Source organism: Cyprinodon tularosa, unplaced genomic scaffold, assembly GCF_016077235.1.
Source record: "Cyprinodon tularosa strain WSP-4 unplaced genomic scaffold, ASM1607723v1 ctg154, whole genome shotgun sequence".
NCBI classification, from domain to species: domain Eukaryota; kingdom Metazoa; phylum Chordata; class Actinopteri; order Cyprinodontiformes; family Cyprinodontidae; genus Cyprinodon; species Cyprinodon tularosa.
The window spans coordinates 2,227,693-2,239,728 of NW_024038375.1; the positions used below are offsets into that span (position 1 = coordinate 2,227,693).

General features: G+C 36.1%; 1 protein-coding gene across 1 annotated transcript; it reads right to left on the bottom strand.

Annotated features, from left to right (window-relative positions):
• Positions 1-924: 924 nt before the first annotated feature.
• On the bottom strand, positions 925-9,305 carry wdr77 (WD repeat domain 77). The gene is made up of 10 exons (XM_038279987.1): positions 8,942-9,305; positions 8,583-8,768; positions 8,372-8,513; positions 7,182-7,231; positions 5,362-5,432; positions 1,928-1,985; positions 1,755-1,826; positions 1,544-1,652; positions 1,385-1,453; positions 925-1,293 (listed from the first exon to the last, which is right to left on the bottom strand). The coding sequence occupies exons 1-10, from the start codon at positions 9,048-9,050 to the stop codon at positions 1,152-1,154; spliced, it is 1,008 nt and encodes a 335-aa protein (XP_038135915.1). The 5' UTR covers positions 9,051-9,305; the 3' UTR covers positions 925-1,151.
• Positions 9,306-12,036: the final 2,731 nt, after the last annotated feature.

Sequence of the window (12,036 nt, forward strand, 5' to 3'; positions counted from 1 at the left end):
GTATTTTTACTTCGTTACTATACAACACTGCTCATAGCCTTGGTGGTCCGCGAGTGCATTGCAAGGGGTACATGAAAGTATCTTATTTCTCAGATAAAATAAAATGGGTCTGGGTCTGTTCTACTTTGTGAGGACCCAACTAAAAAATAAAACAAGCTTTTTACAACCAAAAAATAACTTATGTTGATTATTATAGGTTTGAGCTCAACTTCAGCTTTGGCACTCATCAAAACCAAGCAGAGGAACAGACTGCATGTAGAGAACAGCCTGGTGTATTCACACATCTAAAATCAAAGCAAGCTCATGTTTCATAAATGTTGAAAACAAATGGAGTCCGACTACAAATATTGTTCAGTATTTTGTCCCCAATTCAAGTTTAAATGGGATTATAGGGGAGTTACTCAATTCAATATTTTGATTCCTTACTAGCTTCCAGGCAACATATAGAGCTCTGCAAGAATCTGTTGCATTAATTAGGATGATGTTTTAAGTCTTATTTCCATTAATCTTGCCATTGCAATCACAGCTAATGAAATTATTTAAGATCAAGACATTGTGTCAGAATAAGAAAACTATTTCAGTACAGAAACATGGGCTTTATCATACAGTTATGAGGGGATCCTTTCTTTTTACAGACCATAGCATTCTAAAAAATGTATTCAATGGAAAAATTAAGATCGAACTGGGAAAAGGTCCCGAGTTTAATTTTTAATCTAACTAAAACCTACGATTAAACTTTTTAAACCTTTTTAGAAAATTTTCCAATAGCTTTTTTGTTAGCAGTTGGTAGCTCTGATCTGGCTCTATGAAAGCATCAGTCTAACAATGACGATTAACTGCAAGAAAAAAAACATTTTGGATCTTTTGCCAAACTGTACTGAATATCTTTTTAAATATTTCAACAAACACACAAAACAAATGCTAAATCAGTCCAACAGCCTTAGGTTTCTTTAATGTAAAAGAATGCAATACAAACATGGCGATGCTAAACAACATGAAAGTCTACAAGACAGAAAAGAAAACCCAAACACCAAAAAATGTGCATCAATCTACAGGGCTGAGTGCATCTTCTCCTAAGATATAATATCCAACCATTAAGATACACATTGACATCCCACATGGGTGAAACAGGTGACGGATCAAGTCTAGGATCAGGAGCTGGCAGATCCAGAGGTTGGACTGATGTTGTGGTGAAGCACGTGGTGATCCCAGCCCACAGTGGTGAGAGTGCTGGAATCACCATGACGCCAGCACACATCTTTGACAAAGTCCTGGTGTCTCCGATCTCTGAATCTGTGGAAAAACAAAATAAAAAAACAATATGCAGTTTGTAAAAAGTTTGATGGAGAAAAGAGAAATTGTTAAATGAACTGAAAAGGCTCACATTTCCTGCAGTTCGGCATTCATAACAGAGAGGGAGCAGTCATCACTAACGGAGGCCAGCAAAGAGGCGCTAGGATGGATGACAGATGAATAATTTATATATACTAAAGAAAATAAACCCTCACCAAAAGAAGAACATTTAGGCGCAATAAATCTTTACCTATTTGTGGAGAAGCTGAGGTTGTTAACCCTGCGGCTGTGGACTTTTTCCAACCGAGCCGGTTCTGCTCCAAGAAAGTCTTTCAGAGACACGTTACCCAGGTCATCGCCTGAACCAAAACAAATATGCCGTAAAGAACACGCACAAAGAAACACCTAAAACAGACAAAACTGGGCCTCTTTCTGTCAATAACCTGAAACTAAGGCCTTACCAAATGCAATAGTGCTTCTACTGTGGGGGTGCCAAGCAGCAGCGGTGGGAGAACTGTTGGGGAACTTTACGTCTGCATCAAAACACAGTATACTATTATTTTACACTTTCTGAGTTATCAGGACCTCTAATGTTGGTGCAGTATAGGACAGCTTGCACGAGTAGCAGCCCTACCGATTCTCGAAGCTGGTTTATCTGGCTTCCTCACGTCCCACATCAACAAACGGCCATCCTGAGGGACAGAGACCGCACTGAAAACACCTCAATTTGAACATTTTAGTCTCACGCCTGAAGAAAATAGCTGCATAAAATATTTAGCTACATATCTGCTCAAAGCCTGTATGAAAAATTTCTACAGTTTCATCCAGTAATTCAACCTTTAAATCCAAACAACAACCCGTCTGATTTTCCTCCATTTTGGATATATGAGGAGAACTATCTTTATCTAGGTAAACATCCTGATTAACAGATTTTAAACAAAAAACTATTTGCAAAAAAAATTCTCTTTAAATGTGACAGATGGGTATAAGTACGGTGGCCCTGAAGTGCAAACTGCAACTACAAATCTAAAAGCGCAACTACATCAAGAAAAACAAAACTACATAAAGCAAAGCGCAACTACATTAACGAAAACACATTTACATTAACCTACTGGAAAAGGTAGGTACCAGTGGGAAACATGAGACATCGCTGATTGGACGACGGCGCCGTTTGACCCTTGAACCGGAAGTCATTCTGCCTGCTGCGGCTTTTGAAAAAATGGATATTGTCGGCGCCCCAAACATAGCTGCCGTTATCCAGGAATATTTTGAATCAGGACATACGTACGAGGTGATAATGGATATGCTCAAGACTTATCACGAAATTTCAGTTAGTATCCATGTTTTCAAAAGTCAAACGGCCCCGTCGTCGAATCAGCGATGTCTCATGTTTCCCACTGGTACCTACATTTTCCGGTAGGTTAATGTAATTGTGTTTTCCTTAATGTAGTTGCGCTTTGCTTTATGTAGTTTTGTTTTTCTTAATGTAGTTGCGCTTTTAGATTTGTAGTTGCAGTTTGCACTTCAGGGCCACCGTATACAAGTCAGTTTTCATTTACAAACAATGTGAGACAAATGCTAAATGATTTTGCCATGTAATTCTTTCAGTCGCATTGGTGCAGAGCTTCTCTTTCCAAAGGCAGGCAGAAACTGAAATATCATCAAATAATTTAGTGATAGATCCTTCTACCTCAACCACAAACTGTATAGCTTCATAGCTCATATTTAGTTCCAGATTTAGTTTGTTATTCCATTTAGATGTATATTTTCTAATAGGTGCATAATATGTCTGAATGGTTTAACTCAAACTTGTTCTTTTCTTTGAGGTTGGAGGTGGAAGCCTGGAACGAACCACTTTCCCAAAGTTGACCTTAGTTATTTTGTCACCTTAATATTCACTTATTATTTTTAAGAGAGTTGTTTTATTTGTTAAATATGTTTTAGATTTATATGGACTTTTTGGATTTGTTGTTTCTATGTTATATTGTGCCTCCCTCATGTGGCAAATTTAGGTTATTCCACCCATATTTAAGCAGCCTGCGGCTCCATAGCTATGTGAAGCTCTTTTGACCCTCTACAGTGGCTCTTAAAAGTGGCTAAAATGTATATAAAGAGCTCAATAATCTATAATAAATATCGGTCTTATAAGGATTATTGGTTTCTATAAGAAGGAAAAAAATTACTTTAAAATAACCAAAAATGTTTTTAAAGCCATTTTGATTCAGGAAATGTGTTTTAATATAATTTTAAAAGCTACAGCTGCATAACTTGTTGGTTGTTTAAAATGGCAACTACTTTCCTATAAGAGATAAAAAAAAAAAAAAAAAAAAAAAAAAAAAAAAAGGATAGGCTGTTTTTTGAAGAAGTCAGGATATAAATTGCAGCTCTAAACAACTTTTACTCGGCCAGACTCAGGGCCAAATGGCTCCTTGGTTATTAAAGATTGCAGACCCCTGGCTTGGACTCACAAGATAAAACATCAAATTTTATAATTATGTTGGAACATTTTTTTAAACACAAATTTAGCCAATGTATACATTTTATTTATATTTCTTAGTTTAAGAACAAAAACATTTTTTACATTTTCTGGGAAAAGAGAGAAAACAGCCCACTGAGAGATATGCATTTGTAGTGAAGGAATTCCGCTTTTTAAAATCTCCAATGATTTTGCCTCTACCTTCATAAAAAGCTGGACTGAATTATTAAGAAAACATTTAATTTTAATACCATTCCTCATCATTGATTACCCCACTTTCCTGCAACTTATCGATGTCAGCCTGTACAGAAACTCATCAGGCAAGTCCATTAAGGGCAGCTATCTACCCATCAAAATGTCAAAATATATCACTGAAATCCAAAGTGGGATTGTCTTTCACTTTAAATTGGAATTAATGCCAAATATTCTATAACACAGGTACATTGCAATTGGCATACTGCACATACTGATATTGTGATTATGATTGTGTTTTTATACACCCAGCTGGAAGAACAAGAAAACATATCCCTTCTCTTTGATTTGCTTTTGAAATGTGAATGTAGACGACCTGCTAAAACTAGCCTTTTAGACCATTTTTATTCAGAAATATTCTGTTCAATCCTAGCTTTGGTCAAAGGCATTAAGAGCCACCAAATGGCCGTAGGAGCTGCTAGACATAAATATAGGATGTTATTGGTGCACTATTAGATGCACGCTGATCTGTGTAATTCTGTTACCTTAAATGGACATGCTTTGGTCTGGGTGCCTATGATGAAGCCTAAGAAAGTGTGGTTTTAGGATACAAAGGGGTGAAATCTAAGTTAGGTCTTTCATACTGCTTATGGAGGAGAATCAAACTTGAGGTACAAGAAGCTGTTTCTCTGCATGATTTGCTCATTAACAAATTATATACTTAATAGGAATACATTCTGCTAAAATGCTTTTTCCTTTTTGCATTATGTGAAGATTACTCCCTTATGAATAAAGGAATGAGGAACACATTGAGCCAAATGTGCTCTAAAGACAAAGGTTACAGATGTCTTAATTAGACAAATAAATTGGGTGTTTTGGCAAAAATCTAAAAGTTTATTTTCCTCCTGATTTACTTGTAATCAACTAATGTCTCCATTACATAAAAAGCAAATCTAAGAACTCAGACTTTTAATTTTTTTTCAATGCAAAATATTTGTCAATACTAAATGAACCGTCAGCATTACCTTTTATGTAGTTTTTGGAGTTTATCAAAATACTGATAAAGATTGTGAACTCATGCCTTGAAGAAACAGGAATATTTTCTTAAATTTTTAGTTGGACATCAATCAAATTATAGCAAAAATAATTTGATAGTCAGAATCTGTAAATCATGCCTAAAAGTAAACCACAAGTCATATTGGCCATAAGAATCTGGACTAGCAGGATTGAAACTAAACACATGGACTTTTATCGTATCATCCAAGCTCATCAAAAAGCTCAACACAATCGAGGCTGATGAGGAGCTGCAGAATAAAAGAGAACATTGACTGGAAAGCAATATACACATGCAGAAATGTTAATTGCAAAACACAAAACAACAACATTGAAAATAATCCTACTTGGCCACAAGAGACGAAGAGGGACTCGTCTGTAGGACTGCAGGCAACGCAATTAACAGGCTGTGTGTGAACTGGAAGGAGGAAAGATTAAGAAGAGTTATTAAAATGATTCAAACATCTCTTGCTGTAATTAACTTTAACTATTTAAACAAGCCGTCTAAATCAGTGACCATATTACAAACTGCTGTATAATCAGCTATACGTTAGTTTTTGTTCTTCATTTATAAGGTTTTTCTCTCCGACTTCAGTTCATTAATGTTTGCAAAAACTGGTTCGTGCACAGAGGCCTGCGCCATGAAGCAGGATTACTGGGTTTACGCGAGAAAACGTCAGCCTCAACCTTGACTTTCCGGTACAACGAAACTGGATTCCTTCTTAACGAGGCTAGTCACCATGGTAACATACTCTGAACAGCAATCCTGCTCGAGGGCAGGCGAGCTTTCAGAATTGGTCTGAATCCTAGAAAACGCTCCACCCAGCAGCCAATCAGCTGTTCAAGAAACAATGACGTGCCCTTTGATTGAGGACCCGATTTAATTCAGAGGTTAAAAAAAAGTAACCATCATAATAAAATAACTTGCAAATCAAATAGCAGTTAAAACTAAATATGTCATTGACAAAGTGAATAGTTTTTAATTTAATTAATTACTTTCCTTTTTGACAAACTAACCTTTTACTATTCTGAATTGGTTTTCTTTTATATAATGTCTTAATATGTTATCATTGCTGAAAAAGAAACGAGATAATAAATAAAACAAATAATCAGTGCAAAAATTGTGAGATTTGTGAGAAGATCCTTTAAAAAAATATTAGAGATTCAGGTTTTCACAACTGTGCGTTGGCTGTATGACCTGCAGGAGTGCTGCCCTCACTACATCACAGACTGTGTGTATGGCCATGAGATACTACATAAGCGGCAGCTTTGTTTACATGTATGCGACGCTGAGCTGCTCGAGAAAAATTATATTCTGTTAAGGTGTCCATCAAGTGTCCAGTGCCCTGATACAGATGATGAATTAATTGATTCATTAATTCCCTATCTTCCCTCCATGGCCATCTAACCATACACTGCATGAAAGAAGGATTTTAAGCTCATTTGCCCAAAGAAATATTTCTCAAGAAGATTTATCACACACTATTTGGAGCAAAAAGGCTTCATCAAAGCAGCCCTTCTAAACTAATAACACTTTTTCTGTCTTTTAAAGATTTCCCCTATAATGATACCAGGGCTTTAATTGCTAGCTGGTGCCTTTAGAATCCCAGATGGAGCTCTTGGGATTGTTTTTATCAGTTTCATTGAACACTTGTTGGTCCAACCTTGTGCAGAACTTGCAGGGACCAGAGACGTCCATAATGTTAAGGTCTGAATAATCTTAGCAGAATGACAGGCTTGAAGTTTCTAAAATTATTATTCTATTATTCTAGAATTACTTATCTATAATGTTTTTCTACCCTTGGCATGTAGTTAACACACAGCTGTGTCCCTCAGAGCAGAGACTGACATTAATCCTGGCTTTATAGAGCTGTTCACTCCCTTTCGAATCTTGACAACAAGCCTAATATTCTTGTTAGTCAGAACGTTTCCATCTTTATTGAATCTCTGATAAATAATACTGTAGAATATGAAGCGATTAGAAACAAATATTTTAAGGACCTAGTCAAAGCCACATCACTTTTGCGGCACCCTGAGGCAAAAAAAACCAATCAAGGAGAAGGTTTATTTAATTTCCCCCCCCCCATACATGTATTAAAAGAGTCCAGGTACTACTTTTGTTTTTTTTTTTGTTTTTTATAATACTGATTGGAAGTTGCTCTCTTACCATTGTAGGTGGTGACAACGGTTTCCTGACTGAGGTCCCAGACTTTAATTCTGTGCAGAAAAAATGAAAAGGAAAAACATACACATTTTTCCCAATATTAGGTTGTTGTCAAATAGGCCACCAACCTTAAAACACTGCAAAACAATCTAGAAATAAGTAAACACCTGTTAAATTAAGTATATTTACCCCTAATTTGAGTAGGTAAAAAGAATGATTCGGCAATAGAATGAGATTCTTTCCTCTTAAAAAAAGATAATTAGATATTATGCACAATCCAACTGTTTTTTCTTATTTTTCTCATTTTGTGAAAAAGTGCAGCTAGTTTAAGAAATTAATATTTATTTAGATTTCAACTTTTTGCAGTGAAGGTTACTGAGATGAAGTGGATGTAGAGATAACGATAGTAAAGAAAAAAATAAAGTTGATAACTCAAAGTTCACTATAATAACAATCTGTCATTGGTATACTTCAGAACACCCAGACCCTCTACTGTACATAAGATGTTATGGACCTATTGAAGAGTGATGGCAGTGCCAAGCAAAAGTTGCCCAACCTAAATTATATTCCTTTTACAAATATAGACTTTTGCTGGGATTTTATGTCGCAGAACAGCAGAATGTAGCATGTATAGTCCAAATTAAGCCTGTTTCTCTGATAAAAGAAGAAAAAAAATGTATTAATCGTGCGGTTGGTGTATTATGTGTTCTGCAGATGCAGAAATCCACAGTTCAGTTACGAAAAAAAAAATCAGTCAATAGCACAACTACTAGCTTTGTATGCCAGAAATCAGCCAAACATAAGTTAAGTATCCTTGTTTAAAACAGCCGATAAGGCTTGAAAAGGAAATGGACAAATATGAGCCTCTAGGCACAAAAAGTCGCTAGAGTCGAAACCAAAATCTTGCCGCTGCAATCACAGACAGTTAGTTGACTTTACAATATATTGAGGAAGGCGAAAACATGTATAAAAAATACACTTCAAATATGTTTTCATTGTTTAAATATTAATGTACATCTACTTAAGAGTTCTTTGTGTAGGACTCTCTCAAACACTTTACAGGTTGGTGTTTTAAATGTGATTAACTGTTGAGATGTTCATAATTACCTTTACAAAGCCATGTTTTGTGTAACAATGTGGCATTTTATTGCTTTTCTCTGCATCACTAGTTATTGTGCGAGCTAGAGTCTGACCTGCAGTCCATGCTCCCAGTGACAGCGCTGCTGCCTCCTTTGATGGGGCTCACTGTGGTGACAATGTGATCGTGCTCATATCTGGTGAATCGGTTCACCAACAGGCGCTCATCCTCTGCCAGTTCCCAGAGCTCCAGGGCCCCTGCACAGCCAAACAAACCCAGATCATCCCAGCATCATCACACTGTGGTCCAGTGAAGCCTGGCCTTACCTGAATCTGAGGCAACCGCCACTACTTTTTCAGCCACCCACTTCACATCTGTGACACCAGCCTCAGTCTGCACACCAGCTTTGCAGAAGCCCTCGCTGGGGGCTTGCTCTGGTTCGCTGTAGATCCAAACAGATCCTTGCCAGTTCCTCCCAGAGAGGCTGGAGGCTCCCAGCAGCAGGGTCCCATCTGACGAGAAAGAAAACAAGAACAAATGTATCTAATAAAAATATATAGACCTCAGATCAGCCAGCTCTGTGCATATTGTATAAACACAACTGTTCCTCAATGAAAATGTAAACATTAAGAGCACACAGCACCACGTGCTGTCCTCCATTCGTCCAAGCTAAGAGTATTTGTACCTGCTCGGTACTGAGCCGCGCACAGGTGCTTCTCCATGCAGGCAGGGGCATTTGGAGGAATCTTCCACGGGTTTTCCTTAATCGTGCTGGTACCGACTGTATTTTTCATCCCAAAAGCAGTTACTGAATCCTTACTTTTCACAACCAATGCGCTTTTACCTTAGAGCAGCTTCTTTCTACACTAGCTAGCTAGCAGCAATGTCTACAGCTCCCTACTTTGTCTCCGTACGTAATTTATAAAACAAAAATCGCTTTACCCTAAAACGACAATAATTTTATAAATACAGTTCTAAAAATAACATTTTTTTTTTCAAATGAATGATGCAGTAGACTGATCACATGGAAGACAAACTTCCTGCTTCCTCTACGTCTCTTCTGGTTGGAGTTTGGAACCATTTATGCATTAGCGCCATCTGCTGGTCGTACGTACGGAGGAGGGTTAGGGCCACTGAAGAAATTAGAAAAAGTTAACTGATTTTTAAATATTATTTCAGTGTAATATGGGAAAATTCAGAATGCTGACTTTAATCTCAGAATTCTGACTTTAATCTCAGAATTCTGACTTTTTTCTCAGAATGCTGACTTTGATCTCAGAATTCTGACTTTTTTTCCCTCAGAATTCTGACTTTAATCTCAGAATTTTGGATCTTAATGTAGATGGGCACCATGAAGGAAGAGATGTGGGAGCACTCAGCTTCACTGACAAAGATGTGAGTTGTTTGGGGCCAGTAACACATTGGTGGAAAATTATGGAATTAGGTGACTTTTTACATATCAGAGCAACTATTTCATTAATGGAATACCAGAAGGTGATTAAAATAAGAGAGCTAGTTTAGTCTCTAAAACAGATATGGCTACGGCTTGATGCTAACATGTTTGTCAGCTGTCAGAATTCATTTAGAATTTTAAGATTAAAGTCAGAATTCTGAGAAAAAAGTCAGAATTCTGAGATTAAAGTCAGAATTGGCAGTAAAAAGTCAGAATTCTGAGATTAAAGTCAGAATTGGGAGTAAAAAGTCAGAATTCTTAGATTAGAGTCCGAATTGTGATTTTTTTCTCATATTATACTGGAATAAAATTAAAAAATCAGTCAACCTTTTTTCTATTTTTTCAGTGGCCCTAATCCAACCAACAGAGTAAATAAAATGATATTAACACATGGATACTGTGGCTCACTGGAATATATTAATTTATCTTGTTTTTGTTCGAAATATACTGATCTAGAACCCTATTCATGTGTTTTAGGCATTCTGTGTTCTAGTTTTTGCTGTATTTGTGTTAGTATATATATTTTTTTATTAAAAACAAATCCATAAAAAGAATTTCTGTCTTGGAAATCCCACATTTAATGAAAACAATTCAAGCATTTTTTAGCTTTGAACATTTTCAGGTTTATTCAACTTTATTTAGCCCAGTGATGTGGGCATTTTTTTCTATTGCAATAAAGGGTTTTTGACATGCTTTGAGAGTCTCATTTAGCACGATGCTCAAAATAAGTAAAGCTTTTCGGTAAACCATTTGAAAAAGTTTTACTGAAAGTCATTATTTTTAGCTTTTGTTCATGACATTTTTAACCTTCAAGGAATTTTGCCTTAGGATGCATTTACATTTTTTAGGTTTCAAAGGTCAGGGCACTTTCAAAGAACTTAATTAGATCTACTTTTGCCCCAAAAGAAACCCTGTAAGGTTTTTCAAACAAGACACATTTCTTTTTTCCTTATTGACTTTCTGGTTTTTGTACCTTTTATTTTTTAAGAACTATTTCTTCTGCCATTCTTAAAACCTCTCTGTTTCCCTTATGTTAGTTTGGTTGACAGCACCAAATCTAGGGAAGTTTTAGGTATGTGAAGCATCTGTGCAGGTTATATTTTTCAAAGTCTCTTGAGATGTTGTTAAGCTGCCATTTCAACATTGCATGGTGATCAGGAAAAGTATACCCTGGGCTGCTAGACATCACAGGGTATGTTCTCACTCTACTTCCCCAGTTTCTAAAAAACAGGGATGAAATTAAATTAGCATAAAAGCGAAGAGAGAAAATGGCAAAATGTGGGTTCAAGCTGAAGTTGAAATTTAAAGGGATTTTCATCAAAATAATTAATTAAAACAAAAAGAAACTAAGATTTAACCAAAGGGAACAGGTACAGTAGATGTAAGCATTTAAGGCAAAGGAAAGGAGGACTGACTATATAACCTGTAAGGGTCAACATTTTTTACATTGAGACTGATGTGTTTTTTAAGTTTAGATTGTTTTCCTCAATGACGAAATGTAAATAATTTATATACAAATGAATGTTTTTCAACTTTAAATAGTTGATAAAAAAAAAAGGAATATTCCTCAAACGTCATTAAGAATGCCGTTGTATACAGAAGAACTAGGACAGAATTTAACTGAAATAAGACAGGCTGGTATTAAAAAGGGTATAGGAACTTGGAAATTGCCACCTTGTGTTTTGCTTACATTCAAAAAAGCATTCAGCTTTTGCATCAGGTGGCCTGAGATGCTGGAAAATGCAACTTTAAAAATAAAAATCCAGCCTGATGTTCAAGTCTGAGATGTGAATTGTAGGATTGTGTTGCGACCAGTGGAACTCAATCAAGAAATGCTCACTATCAGAAGAGGTTTTTCTCTGAAGTTAATGTCTAGCAGAGTAAAAAAAAAAGTTTAACTTGGCAAATATTGACGTGGTAAAAGCATTTTTACAATGGTGGCAAAAGTAATCATATCTCTTTTTCCCCTTCTTTTTTCTACATTACACAAATGTATTATATTGTATTTGACAAGGATTTTATGTGACAAACCAACAAATAAATTGGGTAGTGGATGGACAGTGACCTGGAAATCTGAATTCAGATGTGTGCAGAAAATTTTAATAAAATAAATTTGTAAACCCAAAAAAAAAAAAAACTCCAACCAAAACTTAAGAATCGTTTTACTTCCACTTTGTTGTTGCACTACTTTGTGTTGGGTTACTGCACAGATAGATGCCTGCAGATATGTCTGAAGAATATAAATGTGGGTGAGTGACATAAAACTAACCGGAAGTAAGTTTGTGTACATTGTGGTATCAACATCTACATAGATTAACTTAGCTTAT

Excerpts from the sequence above, each read along its gene's own strand:
- wdr77 (XM_038279987.1), bottom strand. The coding sequence starts at position 9,050 with ATGAAAAATACAGTCGGTACCAGCACGATTAAGGAAAACCCGTGGAAG. Across the intron at positions 5,433-7,181 it reads CGTTGTCACCACCTACAATG|TTCACACACAGCCTGTTAAT; the intron begins GTAAGAGAGCAA and ends TCCTCCTTCCAG. Across the intron at positions 1,454-1,543 it reads CTCAGCTTCTCCACAAATAG|CGCCTCTTTGCTGGCCTCCG; the intron begins GTAAAGATTTAT and ends CATCCATCCTAG.